This window comes from Magallana gigas, chromosome 3 (assembly GCF_963853765.1).
Source record: "Magallana gigas chromosome 3, xbMagGiga1.1, whole genome shotgun sequence".
Taxonomy (NCBI): Eukaryota; Metazoa; Mollusca; class Bivalvia; order Ostreida; family Ostreidae; genus Magallana; species Magallana gigas.
In genome coordinates this window covers 25257718-25277710 of record NC_088855.1, presented here as the reverse complement: position 1 = coordinate 25277710, position 19993 = coordinate 25257718, and the positions used below count along the sequence as shown (strand labels likewise).

Genomic DNA, 19993 nt, shown 5'->3' with positions numbered 1-19993 from the left:
TTCATAAATTTATAAGATATACTATACTATGTCCCGAGTTTTTTCTTCCACCACTTTTTGCTTGATATTTCAATAATAGTAAACACCTTTGTGCTCAAACTACGTTCATCCACTTATATGAAAAATGTCCAGATTATATGTGTTGAAACGCCCCCTCTACCGCTTCAGGTTTCAATACACATCCCAATATTGAAAGTCTACGGGGATTTTGCATTGCATCAGCCATTAATAAGCCCGGATGATAACGTTAAAAAATTGCGCGAGGTATCCCGAGTACTTCCGAACGGAGAAAAGATGTAAACATCTCCGTAAGAAAATTGTTTTCGTTCCTGTGAAATTTTATGAGTGAAAATTGTTCAATGAAGATATCTTGGATATATTCCCTTTCAACAATTTCAGTTGTGTTTCTTTCACAGGTATGTGTATTTTTATTAAAAATCATCAAAATTTGATGGAATCAATAACTTGGGACATACTATAGACCGTGATTTGTCACTTTATACGATAACTATTGTTGATAGATAGTTCACTCATCTGCGTCATCCATAATTTACTCCATTAACCAGTTAACTCTCTCTCTCTCTCTGTAACACTCTCTCTCTCTTTCTCTCTCTCTCTCTCTCAAATGAAGTCACGACCGGTAATGTCTCAACTCCGCGTTCTACAATCTGATTGGACAAAGGTCAGTCAAAACATTATAACAACTTTTCTGGAGTAAATGCATATTAAACGCTTCAATGTACTTCGTTGTAAAAGTGGTTTAGGTTTGTTCTAACAGAAATCATGTTTTGCTAACTGTATTTAATATTTTTATGTATAGCGAATTTTAATATTGTATAAGTACTGAAACATCGTATAAAAACGTTATATATAAATCTACTCTGTAACAAGTCATTTTTTAAAACATATACCTTTCTTTTGTTTGTTAAAAATTAATTCAATTTTGTAAAAAGATAAGTATTAGAGAGGTTTAGCAAACCAACGTGTATGTGTACGTGTACGTGTAGAACGGAAAATATGTGCATTACGTCATCGGTTTGTGTAATGACGAATTTATACACGTATGTACCCGAATGAACATACGTGTAAATTGTAAAGTAACCGTAAGGTCGAACTTGTAGCCTCTGTTTCCCTGTTGTCTATTAATTTGAAAAAATGTGTTAACTTTTCTTAAGCCTGAATATTCAATGCATATACTGATATCTACCAACATAAATTTTCATTAGCGTTTAATATGTTATTGGAGTTTTATTTCACGCATCTCTTCCTCCAAAACATGCAATGGCTCCGTTATCTTATTAATTTGTGAAAAATAAAAATTTGCATATATAATAAATGATGTTTAATAAAATTAACACATGCAGAATTCCTACTTTTCGTTTATAACCAACATCCTCAGCTTAGTAGGAGAGGATATCCATAATTATATTAAAACATTTAAACGTACAAGTACACGTTACAACTGCTAAACAAGAAAAGTAATTGAGCTGGTACGGGTAGTTCTAACTTGTAACCTACACGTACAAGTACACGTACACGTTGGTCTGCTAAACCTCTCTAATATTATCATTTCTTGTAGATTTTTTTTCATGAAAATACCTACATGTACAAAAGAGTTTTGCCAATCACAAACATTTTAAAGTAATGTAAAACACGGGCGCCATTTTGAAACAATTGAATTGTCAGAGAGTTCCGAATGAAATCTGATGAATGTTTTACGCGGTTCTCGCACGCTTCGTCCGAAACGATTTACACGCTTTGCCCGAAACGCTAAATGGTTTACACGAAACGTTTCACAATCACACGAAACGCTAGTGTTTACACGAAATGTTTCTCGCACGTATTTCGCACGTTTTTTGGTGTAGTAGTATGTTTCAGGGGTCTGTAAATTTTGTCATCATGCAACAATTCTAAACTTGCACATAGTTTTCAAAAATTTAGAAATATTTTTAAATAAAGAAGTTATCTTAGAGAAAAGGTTACGTGTTTTGTAGGCGAGTTCGGTTTTTAAATCAAAGTACTGATATACTGACGGGAGTTGATTTTATCGAATATTATTTATTTTAAAATCAACGATATGCTAGTTTGCTTGGCAAGTAGTTTATAATCTGCATTTGAATTATGCACATTTTTATAATATGAATTCTCTGACTTTTCCGACAAGAATTTCGAGAAAACCTCTAATGAATCATGTTGTGTAATATTTTGAAATAGAATTGATTTCATCAAACTATGTTTTGGTATTCCAAATATTTCAAAAATTGTATGGATCCAACCAATAATGAACTCTAGTCTCTTTCAACCAGATGCTCGGCTGTCCCTGTTAATCTCCGACAAGTAAGAGATACCAGGTCACGTGATAGCTTGATGATGCGACCTCTAAATATAGACTGACTCTCTACTTGCCGGAGATGTAAGGAGACAGCCGATGTTTGAACGAAACTATATATTGAACTCTGGTGTAGGAATACACACGACTACAAAAAACTTCTAATTGTTCGTACAATTTAAAATCTGACTATTTCCAAGGTATTTGTAAATAAGTTTCCTTTAAAAAAATGCTTCAGCGTACATAACATCGAAATTTATCGATTATTTTCAAGAACTAATTCTTGTCAGCGGCGATGATTTGTGCTTAGGTGCAAACACAGTTTCAGTTTCGGTTTGCTAGAGTAACTGCATAGGAGAGTTGATTAAAATCAACTCCCAAAAATCACAATTCCTGACATGAATCATGAGTACATGTAACAATGCTTGCTACCCTCTAAAAATTTAACTCGCCATTAAACATCTCATTTTTTAAAGAATGTTTGAAACGAATACATAAACTGTGTTCGACAGATAGTTTTCCTAAAACATTTTCTTTCTTTCTTTTTCAAAACACGTTTTATATACAGGCTTTCAATCACAACACATTTTTATGGGAACTGAGGAAATTCTAGTTACAGAGTTAAGAAGACACACATCCCCTGACTACAATGAATTGTTTTTAAAAAATTGTCCTGTGCCACCTACATGTAAGAGGAACAGACAGCATCAACAGTATCTATTGTTAGGATATAATTTTCAAGTAAAATTAAACACTTTAAGATTTAGTGAACATCATTGACAATGTGTTCTTTTTCTAAACAATAAAATGAAGGTAGTTAGCATTGTAGAAAAAATACATGTATGTAACCTGCTTACATGGGTTATGTTAATATTTTCTGCAATGACTACTACCTTCATGTCCAAAGAAAGCATCTTACTCCTAAAATTCACATCTATCTCTGAGTCATTTAATCAATTATCTGTGAAAAGTTATTTGAACGTACTTAAGGTGGGTCGCGGGTTTACCCCATAAAAAATCTCACGAGAAAACATACCCTGAAAATTTGTCAAATCGTTCTGTAGTATTTACAGTTTATTATATAAAATATTCATCAAATTTGCCTACGCCATTTTTATGCAATACCGCCTTGAACTTGGTATTGTTAATGGTGCTATTTTGACGCTTTTCTAATGATTACATAGTAGGAAAATAAGCATTTTTAGCTCACCTGAGCTGAAAGCTCAAGTGAGCTATTCTGATCACATTTTGTCTGTCGTCCGTCTGTCCGTCCGTCCGTCTGTCCGTCCGTCTGTCCGTAAACTTTTCACATTTTCAACATCTTCTCAAGAACTACAAGGCCAATTTCAACCAAACTTGGCACAAATCATCCTTAGGCAAAGGGGATTCAAAATTGTGAAAATTAAGGGCCACACCCGTTTTCAAGGGGAGATAATTAGAAATTAATGAAAAATTTTGAGAAATTTTCAAAAATCTTCTTCTCAAGAACCAGAAAGCCAGGAAAGCTGAAACTTGTGTGGAAGCATCCTCAGGTAGTGTAGATTCAAAGTTGTGAAATTCATGACCCCCGGGGGTAGGGTGGGGCCACAATGGGGGGTCGAAGTTTTACATAGGAATATATAGAGTAAATCTTTAAAAATCTTCTTCTCAGAAACTAAACAGCCAGGAAAGCTGAAACTTGTGTGGAAGCATCCTCAGGTAGTGTAGATTCAAAGTTGTGAAAATCATGACCCCCGGGGGTAGGGTGGGGCCACAATGGGGGGTCGAAGTTTTACATAGGAATATATAGAATAAATTTTTAAAAATCTTCTTCTCAGAAACTAATCAGCCAGGAAAGCTGAAACTTGTGTGGAAGCATCCTCAGGTAGTGTAGATTCAAAGTTGTGAAAATCATAACCCCCGGGGGTAGGGTGGGGCCACAATGGGGGGGTCGAAGTTTTACATAGGAATATATAGAGTAAATCTTAAAAAATCTTCTTCTCAGAAACTAAACAGCCAGGAAAGCTGAAACTTGTGTGGAAGCATCATCAGGTAGTGAAGATTCAAAGTTGTGAAAATCATGACCCCCGGGGGTAGGGTGGGGCCACAATGGGGGGTCGAAATTTTACATAGGAATGTATAGAATAAATCTTTAAAAATCTTCTTCTCAGAAACTAGAAAGCCAGGAAAGCTGAAACTTGTGTGGAGGCATCCTCAGGTAGTGTAGATTCAAAGTTGTGAAAATCATAACCCCTGGGGTTAGGTTGGGGCCACAATGGGGGGTCGAAGTTTTACATATGAATATATAGAGTAAATCTTTAAAAATCTTTTTCTCAGAAACTAATCAGCCAGGAAAGCTGAAACTTGTGTGGAAGCATCCTCAGGTAGTGTAGATTCAAAGTTGTAAAAATCATGATCCCTGGGGGTAGGGTGAGGCCACATTGGGGGGGAGGGGTGTTAAAATTTTACATAGGAATATATAGAGTAAATCTTTAAAAATCTTCTTCTCAGAAACTAATCAGCCAGGAAAGCTGAAACTTGTGGGAAGTATCCTAAGGTAGTGTAGATTCAAAGTTGTGAAAATCATGACCCCTGGGGGTAGGGTGAGGCCACATGGGGGGGGGGGGGGTGTGTTAAAGTTTTACATAGGAATAAAGAGTAAATCTTTAAAAATCTTCTTCTCAGAAACTAATCAGCAAGATGATTCTTTATAATTGTTAAGACTTTGGCTCCAGGACAATTCTTCGGCCTCACAAGAAGGTTCAGAGTTTGATGTAGCTAAATATCCCATATATAAACAATTGTAAAGGATCTTTTTGAGAACTGCAATACTCAACATGTGATATGACTATAAAATTGAAGCAGGCAGCTATTTTTTCATTAGAATCTTTTTGTATTACTGTTTTGAGTTATTGCCCTTGATTTATTGATTCTTGATTATTTTAATTAATGCATCCACTGTTAACCAATTAATGTGATGATTATTTTTATACAATAATAAATATTCAATGTATATAAGTTGTTCTGCATAAGTAGTTTTGGGTTAGGCTGGATTAGTTTGTTTATTTTTGATTTCCAATTTATAGATAATATGAATTATTTTAGGCGGCACATATATAGGGACAGTGTCTATTGCATTGCAATGAGCGACTGTTTGGGGTTAAACTTGAACAGGTACGGAGAGTTTGAGGGTGTTGACCTCCCTGCTCTTTCTATTCTTCGTGTTTTTCTAACCAACGATACAGAATATGCGGTCATTTCTGCCCTGTATCGCATTAATACAAATATGCGGTCATACCTGCTTGTATTGGTGGTGGTTGCGGCGGAGCACTAGTGTATGGTCATCCCTGCTGGTGTTCTGGCCTTTCTAGCGCAAGTGTGCGGCACTCCCTGCGTTAGGTTGAGCTGTTGGCGCAAGTGTGAGGTCATCCCTGCTTGCGTTATCTCTGCTTGCATTAACGTTGGTACCTGTTGAGTTGCGTAGGTGTGCGGTCATCCCTGCCTGCATAACGTTGAGTCCCTATATATGTGCAGGAGCGGTGATTAAAGTCTGCTCTTGTAAATATTTTCAGCAATCAGGGCTATCCAAGTTCCAAGGGGGAAAAATGGATTTTATTTATACAGGATCTACATGTATTAATGTACATTGTCCAGATTGTATTATGACTCCATTAAGCTGACTTTATCATACCTATTGTTCCTCAGGTGAGCGATGTGGCCCATGGGCCTCTTGTTTGAGATTAGGTTTTTTTGAAAAATTGCCATTAACTTTTAAACAATTTAGACAAATTTATCCTCTGTTTCTGTGCGTAAAGAAAAAGTGATTTAAAATAAATTAGTGTAAAAAAATTATATGTGTTCTCGCTAGATTTTTTGCTATTTTATCTGTATTTTTGATAATTTAACTGAAAATTGATGTATTTTTAGCTCACCTGAGCCAAAGGCTCAAGTGAGCTTTTCTGATCACAATTTGTCCGTTGTCTGTCGTTGTCGTTGTCGTCGTCGTCGTTGTCGTCGTTGTTGTTAACTTTTCACATTTTCATCTTCTTCTCAAGAACCACTGGACAGATTTCAACCAAATTTGGCACAAAGCACCACTAGGTGAAGGGAATTCAAGTTTGTTCAAATGAAGTGCCACGCCCTTTTTAAAGGGGAGATAATTGAGAATTATTAAAAATTTGTTGGTATTTTTCAAAAATCTTCTTCTCAAAAACTATTCAGCCGGAAAAGCTTAAACTTGTGTGGAGGCATCTTCAGGTAGTGTAGATTCACTTTTGTTAGCTCACCTGAGCTGAAAGCTCAAGTGAGCTATTCTGATCACATTTTGTCCGTCGTCCGTCTGTCCGTCCGTCTGTCCGTCTGTAAACTTTTTACATTTTGAACTTCTTCTCTAAAACCGCTTATCCAATTTCAACCAAATTTGGCACAAATCATCCTTATGGGAGGGCGAATATAAATTGCAGAAATAAAAGTTTGATCTGTATTCAAAGCGGAGAAAACCTTGAAACTGTAGAAAAAGGGGGGTGCATTTTTAAAAATCTTCTTCTCAAGAACTACCGAGGCAAATTCAACATAGTTTAGCATAAATTATCCTTATGGGAAGGAAAATATAAATTGCAAAAATTAAGTGGAAATTTTGTTTCAAATCTGAGTTATTACGAAAATAATAATAAAGGAAATGCGTGTTTCAATCAGTTTAATAGCTTCGGGTTCGGCATCCGGTAAAATGATTCCATACTTCTAAAACGAGGTTCTTTGTTTAAAGCAGCCATGACATTATACGGAAAAGGGTCGATCTGACTATGATGAATTTGCTTGTTGTGCAACAGTTCGCGTATGAAGGGAAATTTTGAAACATACAAAATATATTGGTGCCGATTTTGTGAAGTAAATTGAGGCTAAATATTTCAATGCGTTGACAGTTTTCACACATGACGTTGGTGTTAGCTTGTTCTGATTTTCGTTTCGTTCTCATTATGCTTTGTAACCTGGAAACTATCGTCTGTATTTCGTGATTTTTACGTATCAAATCAAACAGAGACTTCGGTAAATCAAACAGTTAACTGTTTACCTGCGCAAATTAAGCAAAATCGGATGTAGGGGACGGGTACTGAAATACAATTCATTCTATCGGTAATTCGGCATTATCTTTTGCGTAATGGTACATGTAGATTAATGCAATAGGTTTTGTTGAGATGCTCGGCATTTTTTCGAGATTATTCAGTTTAAATAGAGTTTGATATCGCTGACGGAAATATGTAGGTATATACATGTATATATATATGATTCATTTCGAAAAAATAAATTGTGTTCTTTATTTGTTATACATGTAGTGCATGTTTCTTGTGTTTAATTGTTTACAATTTCTATTTACTAACCATATTTGAGTGTTAAGCTTCGAATTATAAGCAAGATACAGCGATTTGCTCACAATTCTATGTTTGTACACAGATCTTAAAAACTAAAGCTTAAAAAAGTAAAATATTTGTCAATATTTATTAAGAAAATTTTCAAAGTCTGTTCTTCCAGAAACCAACTTTAACAACTTATTGTATTGTAAACTTAACCTTTTTAGCTCACCTGAGGGTGGGGCCACAATGGGGGGGTCGAATTTTAACAAATGAATATATAGAGTAAATCTTTAAAAATCTTCTCCTCAGAAACTAATCAGCCAGGAAAGCTGAAACTTGTGTGAAAGCATCATCAGGTAATGTAGATTCAAAGTTGTGAAAATCATGATCCCCGGAGGTAGGGTTGGGCCACAATGAAGGATCGAAGTTTTACATAGGAATATATAGAATAAATCTTTAAAAATCTTCTTCTCAGAAACTAATCGGCCAGGAAAGCTGACACTTGTGTGGAAGGATCCTCAGGTAGTGTAGATTCAAAGTTGTGAAAATCATGACCCCCGGGGTACAGTGAGGCCACAATGGGGGATCGAAGTTTAACATAGGAATATATAGAGTAAATCTTTAAAAATCTTCTTCTCAGAAACTAATCAGCCAGGAAAGCTGAAACTTGTGTGAAAGCATCCTCAGGTAGTGTAGATTCATAGTTGTGAAAATCATGGCCCCCGGGGGTAGGGTGGGGCCACAATGGGGGATCGAGGTTTAAAATAGGAATATATAGAGTAAATCTTTAAAAATCTTCTTCTTAGAAACTAATCAGCCAGGAAAGCTGACACTTTTGTGGATGCATCCTCAGGTAGTGTAAATTCATAGTTGTGAAAATCATGACCCCCGGGGGAAGGGTGGGGCCACAATGGGGGATCGAAGTTAAACATAGGAATATATAGAGTAAATCTTTAAAAATCTTCTTCTCAGAAACTAATCAGCCGGCAATGCTGAAACTTCTTTGGAAGCATCCTCAGGTAGTGTTGATTCAAAGTTGTGAAAATAATAACCCCTGGGGGTAGAATGGGGCCACAATGGGGGGTCGAAGTTTAACATATGATTAAATAGAGTAAATCTTTAAAAATCTTCTTCTCAGAAACTAATTAGCCAGGAAAGCTGAAACTTGTGTGGAAGCATCCTCAGGTAGTGTAGATTCAAATTTGTGAAAATCATAACCCTGGGGGTAGGTTTGGGCCACAATGGGAGGTCGATGTTTTAGATAGGAATAAACAGAGTAAATCTTTAAAAATCTTCTTCTCAGAAACTAATCAGCCAGGAAAGCTGAAACGTGTGTGAAAGCATCCTCAGGTAGTGTAGATTCATGGTTGTGAAAATCATGATCCCCAGGGGTAGGGTGGGGCCACAATGGGGGGGGGGGGTCAAAATTTAACAAAGGAATATATAGGGTAAATCTTTAAAAATCTTCTCAGAAACTAATCAGCCAGATGTTTCTTTATAATTGTTAAGACTTTGGCCCCAGGACAATTCTTTGGCCTCCGGAGAAGGTTCATAGTTTGATGTACGTTTATATCTAATATATAAACTATTGTTAAGGATCATTTTGAGAACTGCAATACTCAACATATGATAAGACTATAAAATCATCTTGTTAGAAAAGGGACTAATGATTATAAACATAAGAATATCCAGGGGAAAATGGATTTTATTTATACAGGATCTACATGTATTATTGTACATTGTCCAGATAGTTTGTATTATGACTCCATTAAGCTGATTTTATCATACCTATTGTTCCTCAGGTGAGCGATGTGGCCCATGGGCCTCTTGTTCAAATCATGGTCCCCGGGGGTAGGGAGGGGCCACAAGAGGGGGATCAAGTTTTACATAGGAATATATAGAGAAAATCTTTAAAAATCTTCTTCTCAAAAACTATCAGGCCAGAAAAGCTCAAATTAAAATGGAAGCATCTTCAGGAAGTGTAGATTCAAAATTGTTCAAATCATGGTTCCCGGGGGTAGGGTGGGGCCACAATTGGGGGATCAAGTTGTACATTGGAATATATAGAGAAAATCTTTAAAAATCTTCTTCTCAAAAACCATTATGCCAGAAAAGCTCAAATTAAAATGGAAGCATCTTCAGGAAGTGTAAATTCAAGTTTGTTCAAATCATGGTCCCCGGGGGTAGGGTGGGGCCAAGTTTTACATAGGAATATAGAGAAAATCTTCAAGAATCTTCTTCTCAAAAACTATTAGGCCAGAAAAGCTCAAATTAAATTGGAAGCATGCTCAGGAAGTGAAGATTTAAGTTTGTTCAAATCATGGTCCCTGGGGGTAGGATGGGGCCACAATTGGGGAATCAAGTTTTACATAAGAATATATAGAGAAAATCTTTAAAAATCTTCTTCTCAAAAACTATTTGGCCAGAAAAGCTCAAATTAAAATGGAAGCATCCTCAGGTAGTGTAGATTTAAGTCTGTTCAAATCATGATCCCTGGGGGTAGGGTGGGGCCACAATTGGGGGATCAAGTTTTACATAGGAATATATATAGAGAAAATCTTTAAAAATCTTATTCTCAAAATCTATTAGGCCAGATAAGCTCAAATTAAAATGGAAGCATCCTCAGGTAGTGTAGATTCACTTTTGTTCAAATCTTGGTCCCCGGGGGTAGGGTGGGGCCACAATAGGGGGATCGTGTTTTAAATAGGAATATATAGAGAAAATCTTTCAAAATCCTCTTCTCAAAAACTATTTGGCCAGAAAAGCTCAAATTTAAATGGAAGCATCCTCAGGTAGTGTAGATTTAAGTCTGTTCAAATCATGATCCCTGGGGGTAGGGTGGGGCCACAATTGGGGGATCAAGTTTTACATAGGAATATATATAGAGAAAATCTTTAAAAATCTTATTCTCAAAATCTATTATGCCAGAAAAGCTCAAATTAAAATGGAAGCATCCTCAGGTAGTGTAGATTCACGTTTCTTCAAATCATAGTCCCCGGGGGTAGGGTGGGGCCACAATCGGGGGATCAATTTTTACATAAGAGTATATAGAGAAAATCTTTAAAAAAATTTCTTTTAATAACTATTTGGCCAAGAAATCTCAAATTGGCGTGTTACCATCCTCAGATAATGTAGTTCAAGTTTGTTCAAACCATGGTCCCTTGGGGTAGGGCGGGGCCACAATGGGGGATACATTTTTATATATAGAGAATATCTTTAAAAGTCTTCTTCTTAAAAGTATTAGGCCAGGAAAGCCCAAATTTGAGTGGAGGCATCCCCAGATCATATAGATTCAAGTTTGTTTAAATAATAGTCCAGGGGTAGGGTGAGGCCACAATGGGGGATGAAATTTTACTCAGGAATATATAGAGAAATTCTTTCAAAATCTTCTTTTTAAAGACTATTTGGCCAGAAAAGCTTAAACTTGTGTAGAGGCATCCTCGGGTAGTGTAAATTCAAGTTTGCAAAATCACAGTCCCTAGTGGTAGGGCGGGACCGTGATGGCGGTTTGAATTTTTACATAGGAATATATAGAGAAAATCTTTAAAAATATTCTTGGAAAGTTTTTGGTCCAAAACTCAGTACTTAGTGTGAAAGCACAGTTTATGAAATTAAAGGTAGATTTAAGTTTTATGAAACCATGATTCCCTAGAGAATAGTGGGGCCACGAAATTGGGGGGGGGGGGGGGGGGGGTATATAGGAATAGAGAAAAATCTTAGAGGTACAACAACAAAAGGGGCTTGGTATTTACCAAAAAATAAGAGGTGGATAATAATTGGCAGATTTTTAATTTTTTTTAGCAAGATCTACTGTACTCAGTTGTCAAGATATTTTGATACTGTAATGCTAATTTGATCAGAATTAAGGCAATTGTTGCTCAGGTGAGCGATGTGGCCCCTGGGCCTCTTGTTTTGTTTTTGACGTCATGAGTACGACATCATTTATTTTTAACCCGTTCCGCTTATTTAGTGATAACAATCACTTAAAAATCAAATTTAGACTTCTTAAAGTAAAACTAGAAGCTTACATTTCTGAAATAGCAATTTTGGAGAGTATGAAAATAATACAGAGATTAAACAAAAGCATATCTTTACTATGAATTCTAAGTTATAAGGCCTCCCATATACCCCTGTATAGCATTGGTCTGTAAAAAACAATAATTCTTAATTTTGCTTTTTGTATTATGAAAATGTTCTTTTTTTTTTCTTTTCTTTTTTTTAAATTATAAAGATTTGTTTACCGTAATCCGGTGAATATAATACGCACTTTTTTCCCAGCATTTTTTACCGTGAGAAAGGGGTGCGTATTATACATTTCTATAGGATTTGGACATATTTTTTCCCTAGCTGAAGCACAGGGTATCATACTGCCGTATTACCTATGCTGTTCACAGACAGGACCGATACCCCGCTATACATGGCAACATTACTTCATTATCACATATATATTGTTATTTAACCCTTAGGAAATCATTGTTATAGCATGTAATTAAAGAAAATGTATACTTTAAGTCTGTTAATAAATAAACTGTTTCAAAATGGCCTTTAAAAATTAATTTGAACTGCTTATTCTTTATCTCCCTGTACGCCACCATTACAGCTGTTATTGATAGAATGCGGACTTGGATGGCCACGTGCTATTTGTAACCGATCTTTGAAAACAGCTTACACATCATTTGGCTCACGTTTAACCAGTTTCATGTAATGCTAATTAGTTTATTGCAAATAATTATGAATATAAATAATTCTATAACCTATTCCGTCAATTGAAGCCATTGAAACAGTACTAGTTGTGCTCCCCCACCGCTAACGCTTGACACCTTGGGTATCTCAGACACCCCCCTTAGGCTATGTGTACTATACACAACACAACTATTTGTGCATATATTTTATTTTGTTCCAGGCCTCTAATTGATCACTTTGATCAGAGTCATTTAAGAATTTAATAAGGTCCATTATCTCCATACCTGTACATTGTCCCTTTTTCACTTCACAGGGTTTGTAATGACTAAACAATTATATAACGCTTGTTAAAAGTAGTTGATTTTATTTACGGTAGAATATTTAATACTAGGTCCATTTAAAACATTGATTATGAATTAAAGATATTACCTTGATGTATTAGTTACAATATATCCGTATCTAAGAAAATATTGTGTTTTTCTTATTTCCGGTAGCGTATTCCCGCGATGAAGTTGAGCGTGCATACAAAGTATAACTGCTTTGTTGATACTCAGGATTACCGTTTGGTCAATTTTTTTGATGCGTATTATACACCCCAACAAGCTTTTTTTCACCATTTTCAGGCCCAAAGTGGGGGGTGCGTATTGTACACTACTGCGTATTTTATTCACCGGATTACGGTAGTTGCTATTAAAGGTATCAAAAAGCCCAATTTTGCCCTCTTATTCTAAATGAGAGAATGCAGAACATAATATTTATTATTTCTAAAATTTAGTGGAAAGGGTGGTACAAATTTTGAAGTGGGTTCCACATTTCCACTTTCTTTTGTTGAAATGTTGTTAATGTAAATATATGCAAATACAGTGTAGTCTTTAATCTAGAAAACAGATGATATTTGTAAGATATGGACTTTTATTTTGGTTATCAAAATCTTTACACTAATTTAGAAAATTTAATTTCCCTGTTTTGTTCCTCCCTTTTTTCGGTCAAAATAGTTACGATATACTTACTATTAACGCTTGTAAACTTTATTACCGACCCAAACTATTTTACAGATCTCTCTCTGTCAAAAGTTCGAGACTACATGACTGTCATTACTTAGCCTTTATGTACAGTTTCACATAGAGTTAAAAAGTAACGCTCCAATTCTTGATAATAATCTATGTAAATACATGTAATGATGTATCAGTCTGGGCGGACTCCGAAAAAGGAGTTAACTCCGAAAACGGAGTCTTTGGCACCGTCATGCATTGCGATTTTCTCAACTTCCGTTTTGTAGCTAATGTAAATAATGGAGAGTTGCCTTCCTTCCCCGTAAAAACGTGATTGAAAAATAGATTAAAAATCCTTCAGAAGCGTGAAAAAAATGGAAACGACTCAGAAATGGTTAATTTTACCTCATATAATTGTACCTCATAAGATATGTGGAAATATTTCGGTAAACAACAGGAAAAATACATACAAAAATTTAAAATCACACGTGGTCGACCAGGACTTATAACATATGAAAAATCGGACTTCAAATTAAAACTTGGAAGTATGGAGATGGAAATTTAAATGTTGCACTCGTGTAAGTATTCAAGCTTTTAATAATGTTGATGTGTTTTTTTTTAACATTTGTTTAAATACCGACTAATTACGATGATAAGTGCCGACTGAGCGAGTCAATGCGTGATTAAAAGAACGGTGTTATGACTACAAACGGGATATAAAACTCACAGTAATAGTTTATTTCACACCCCAGCACAAAAATATTCTTCAATCATAGTGAAATCATAAAAAAACAGTAGTTTATTCACTTTTATTGACATCGTCAACAGAATTGACCAACTTTGATTTGCCAAACGAACATATGTTTTTGCCAAATACATTCTGTCACAACATGTCTTATAAAGCATTTAAACGTATTTTCAGACCTGCATGCATATGAATAATCCGCATTGTATGATCAATTTTCCTGAGTGCCCTGTTTTTACGTAAAAATGTGATATTTTGATGAACTGCGCATGTGCCGAACTCCTTTTTCGGAGTATTTTTACTTTTGAGAAATCACTTCCATTAACTCCGTTTTCGGAGTCCGCCCAGACTGATGTATTGCTTCCAATCTGCATTTCTAACTTACGATTCTTACATGAAAACTAAGACTTGGTATGAATTACTACTACAGTGTTTACACTATAGACCTAAATCGAATTACTATACATTATAACTAAGAGCATTTGACATTAGAAAATGTGAAGGGTGAAACTTTGAGATGTCTCCGTTAAAACGTCATAAACAAATGTGCACAAAACAACCTCTTGAGTTGTCCAAATTGAGTACATAATTTAATGAAAAAAGCAAACCCGCGACCCACCTTAAAATATTATTTTTGATGATCAGCAAGTTACACAGAAGGAATTTTTTTGCTCACCGAGACCAAGTTGGTGGGAGCTTATATTATAGCCCCAGCGTCAGCGTCCAGACCTATTTAAAGTTTTTGGAGCAAGTCCTGAATCTAAGTTATAACTTATGTTCACCATACTTGCATGGATGGTGTACCTGGGCCTACTTACTGACTTAAAAGACTGAGATGTTGAATCTGGGCCATGAATTTCAAAAACTTGAAGAAGTTAAGGTTTTTGGAGCAGGGTAAAGTTTTGGGAGCAGGTACCCTTTGATAGTCACATCTAAGTTATTACTGGTCCTATCTTCACCCAACTTGCATTGATGGTGCATCTGATGACACTTATGCACTTGAAAGGCTTGAATCCTGAATCTGAGCCAAAGGTATTAGATGCTGGAGGAGGTTAGGGCTTTTGGTGCAGGTGCCCTTTAAAGACTATATATTGCTTACTACTGGTCCTAATTTCACCAAACTTATATTGGTGTGTTCTATTATACTTAATCACTTGACAGGCTTGGATGCTGAATCTGAGCCATAGGTTTTGGATGCTTTAAACATTTGGTACCATACCTAGTGGATGTAAATTTTGGGTACCATTCTTAGTGGATGTAAATAGTGGATATCATTTCAAGTGTGCACATTCAATGACATCTTATTTTTCATACCCCAAACTTCACAACTGTACAATAAATGGGTAGGATATCCTTGTGAATTCTGATATATTATTCATCATGAAATTACAATTGCAGTGACCTACAAGATCATCCTGAACACCCATGGAAATTAAAAAATGTGGAGAAAATTATTCTTCCAGTCATGTACTACTTACAGCCACATTTGGTAAGATATCATTTGGTGCATATATACTTCCAAAAGGCATAGGGTTGGATACTAATAAAAATAAAATGGTATACCGTAATACCATACCAGTATTTTTTTTAACAATATGGTACTTTTTAGCTCACCTGAGCTGAAAGCTCAAGTGAGCTATTCTGATCACATTTTGTCTGTCGTCCATCTGTCCATCCATCTGTCCATCCGTCTGTCTGTCCGTCTGTAAACTTTTTACATTTTGAACTTCTCTAAGACGGCTGGGCCAATTTCAACCAAATTTGGCACAAAGCATCCTTATGAGAAGGCGAATATAAATTGCAGAATAAATATAAACCTCGGTACATCAGACAGTTAATTGTTTACCTGCGCAAAATGAGCAAAATCTGATGCACTAACTACATATACTATACATTCTATTGGTAATTCGGTACGATCTCTACGTTATGGTTGATTATAATGAAACATGTTTTGTTAAGATGCTCTGCATTTTCAGTCTAAATGGAGATTGTTTTTGCTGCTAGAAATATATAGGTATAAATATATTATGAAAATTAAATTGTGCTCTTACTTTGTTTTTAATTAGTGCATGTTTCTTTTGTTTTAATTGTTTACAATTTTCTCTTTACTAACCATATTCAGCTGTGTCAAGTTTCGAATTATAGGCAAGATACAGAGCTTTCCTTACAGAACTGAGGCCATGCTTTTGTTCATTCTGAATAGGAAATAACAAGTTATGTATCTTGCCTATAATTCTACAATTGACGCTGAAATTTTGATTGATCAATAGAAATGTCTTGCCAAAAGGATGATATGCTCTAACTACTTTCTGTTGCACCTTCTTCAATGATGAATTGCATAAAATCTACACAAAGAAGATGGGTGAATAAGGCGTGCAAAATGCCCATGCATCATGAGGAATGATTAGATACTGCAAAATTAAAATATCATTAAATCTAATAATTGTTTTAAAAATAATTAAAAACAATGTAATTTTAACGTAACATCGGTTTGTAACATTTTCATAACTTCAATGCCTTTTCTTTTATAGAGTGGGTCTGAGCTCCATATTTTTGGTATAGTCTAAATGAGGTTTAATGGAATTTACACTGATTTTAATCAACAAAAATGTGGAGAGATGACCCACTATACTTTAAAAATGTCATTTTGTAGCCCAACAATTGAACGTTTTAGAAAAATAATACAAGTCGTAAATTCGTGGCCAACGTCTCATAAGGCCAGCATTTTTTGAAATTTCGATTTACAAACCCGCCGACCCTATTTTTTTAAAAATTCAAATAAAAATAAAAGGACCAGAACTAGCTATTAATTTTATTTTTTCCTCCGACCCGAAATTTTCTTTCTGGTAAAAATAAAAATAATGTTGATGCAATCACGTACGTGTAGTCTGAATTATTGTTTTTCATGCATTGATTAAAAAGACCAAGTTCTTTCCGATCAAGTCACAGGCACTAGAAGTCACAAAAAAAACACCATTGGGCCTACTCCTGTTTGCTTTCGTCCAACCCTACAATTTACGACCCTATTAAGTTTTGTGATCGGCAACTTAGCCAGAATTTCCTCAAGAAAGAGAAGTTGAAGTCTTTTTCTATCACAATTCCGTAAATTAAAAAAAAAAACCTCATTGGCGCAAGAAAATGATAAGTTACTTATTTACAAAAACATTTTTTGCAAAAGAAATTCTAAAATAATCATAATTTAACCGTTTGGAAATAGATCCTCTACATAACGGTTGTAAGTGGGTCATAGGGTTGGACTAATAACCCTAAACAGACTGAACACAGGAGCCTTATGACTGAAGGAAAGAGAATGATTTTATTTGTCATTAAGCTAACAAAATAACGAAACATTTCCTTTATTAAAGGTATAATTACATAAATAAATAAAATTTTAAAAATTAGTTCGTCTTTTTTAAATAAAAAAAACTTGTTTGATTTTTTACTGACATTTATGGACATGCTTCTAATCCAATTTATTTTCAGTAACAATATTTTATATTTTGAATTTGTGAATAGCATTGTTAACTTAATCAGATGAATGATTTCTTAAACTTCTTCCTATTTTTCTGCAAGGAAGAAGTGAAAACTCCCTTAATTTTTTGGGTCTTAATGTATAGGTACAGTATGTACTTGTATATATATACATGTAATTATATATAAAAAAAAAAAACCTTCGTTTTTATACATGCATATACAATATATTAACACAAATTTTTAGTGCCCATGGATAAAATATGTTATGATAAGAACCTCATCAACAACCAAAATTACTTATATATTTAAAAAATGGCAGCTCCTAGACATGTGTTCTTATTTTAAAAATAAAAAAAATATTGTTGAAAAATTGTTCTATTTTTATTTTTTTTCTCGACGGACAAATTTTTCAATTTCATTTTTATTTTTTTTCCCTCCTCCTACCCAAATAATTTGAAAAATATTTCGTAAATCTAAAAATAAAAAAATGCTGGCCTAAAGCATTTAAACAACACACTTTGGGCAGTTGTACCATCTTATTCCCCCATCTTCTTTTTGATAGTTTTTCGAACACAAGTATATGAAAACTACGCCTTTTAAACAGTTTCCATAGTCCTGACACATTATTATTATGAGAATGAAAGCATTATTGCTGTTCTTAAAAAATTATTGCAACGGAAAATCATCTTTGTTTGTAGACATTTGTTGTTTTTTAATAAAGATGTAAATAATGGGTGGACCTTGGTACAATAGAGCGACATGCCTGCCAATACATTGATTTGAATTACCGCTCTTTAACATATGTGACAACATTTTTCAGTCAAGTTTATTCCTCAATCAAGTGAGTAAGGATATGAAACGTCATACGAAATGAATTCATGCCTGGTAAATGGCAATTGTTTATAATGGAGAAGGCCAATTAAATTTTTCAATGTTTTTAATTTGAGGAATCGAACGCATTTATTCTGGTGCATTGAGGTACACTTTTCTTCTTTCACATATAGGATTTTTAAAAATAAAATACAATAACTAGTAAGAAGTGGAGGGAGAAAATGTACCTTTATGCTCTCATGTATTTAAATCTTTTTATAAAGTGATGTGGGGGGGGGGCTAATTAAAGGGAACTGGAAGTTAACTGTGAACACCAACTGAAAATTTAGTTATTTATATTGCATATAATCTTATTTTCGGTAAAAATGGTACTCCTTAAAGGTAAATATGTCAAAGATTAAGTATATGCTAAAATAAATGTAAAATTCGGATATTCGTTTTTGGTTAATCTACCGAGGGGCCACATGGCACAATATCCTTTGAACGACCATATAAAGCCAGTGTTGCTCAGGTGAGCGATGTGGCCCATTGGGCCTCTTGTTAATGATTTGGCACCTTTCTTGAGATTTGGTTTTATAACTGTACATGTTTTCACTAGCCTTCAAGCTAAAGCTAAAGATAATTGATCTTATGAATCATGTTTTGATTTCAGTCTTAATGAGGCAGAGTACAGTTTGAGTGTATATTACTTCGCACATCTTTTTAGGTCGCCTAAGTTACTAAGGGGACCTATTGCAATTGGTCTTCGTCCTTCGTCGTGTGTTAACAATTTAACATTTTTAACTTCTTCTTGAAAACTACAAGGCCAATTGTTACCATTTTTGGTGTGGAGTATCTCTATGGTAAGAAGAATCTAAATTGTGAAATTTATGGCTCTACCACCCCCCGGGCACCATGGGTGGGGCCAAATATGCAAAAAAAAAAAAGCCAAATTTTCAGAAATCTTCTCTACTCCCACACATGTGAGGAAAAAACTGAATGCATGGCTATGATGTCCATGAAGCCCTCTACCAAAATTGTGAAATTCATGGCCCCTGGGTCACGGGTTAAAGCTCTAGGGTGGGGCCAATATGACCATATAGTAAAAATGTATTGGATCTTCTCTACTCCCATATATAGTTATTATAAACTAAACGCATGGTTATGATGCCGCTGAACTCCTCTATCTAAACAGTGAAATTCACTACCCCTGGGACAGGGGATTAGGCAATAGGCTGGGGTCAATATAGCCATATGGTGAAAATTTATTAAATCTTAGAAAATCTTCTTTTATACTCTCACACAAGTGGGAAAAAAACTGAATGCATGGCTATTATGCCCATGAACTCCTCTACCTAAATTGTGAAATTCATGGCCCCTGGGTCAAGGGTTCAGGCTGTAGGGGGGGGGGGGCAATACGGCCATATAGTGTTAATACATATAATGTTTAAAAACCTTCTTCTCTACTCTCACACATCTGTAAGATAGATTGACTTCATAATTATGTTAACCAGGAAGTCCTCTATTGAAATTGTGAATTTAATGTCCCCTAGTCAATGGGTGTTGACTCTAGGCGGGACCAAAATGGATGTATAATGTTAATGCATATAATGTTTAAAAATAATCTTCT

At 35.0% G+C, this 19993-nt stretch overlaps 1 protein-coding gene across 1 annotated transcript in view; it reads left to right on the top strand.

The window, feature by feature from the left end:
- Positions 1-19993, top strand: part of LOC117692916 (N-acetylglucosaminyl-phosphatidylinositol de-N-acetylase) — a 149123-nt gene that overhangs the window by 80701 nt on the left and 48429 nt on the right. The window contains exon 3 of the mRNA XM_066079067.1: positions 15478-15568. Coding sequence (XP_065935139.1) covers positions 15545-15568 — 24 coding nt within the window. The 5' untranslated portion in view covers positions 15478-15544. The remainder of the gene's footprint in view (positions 1-15477; positions 15569-19993) is intronic.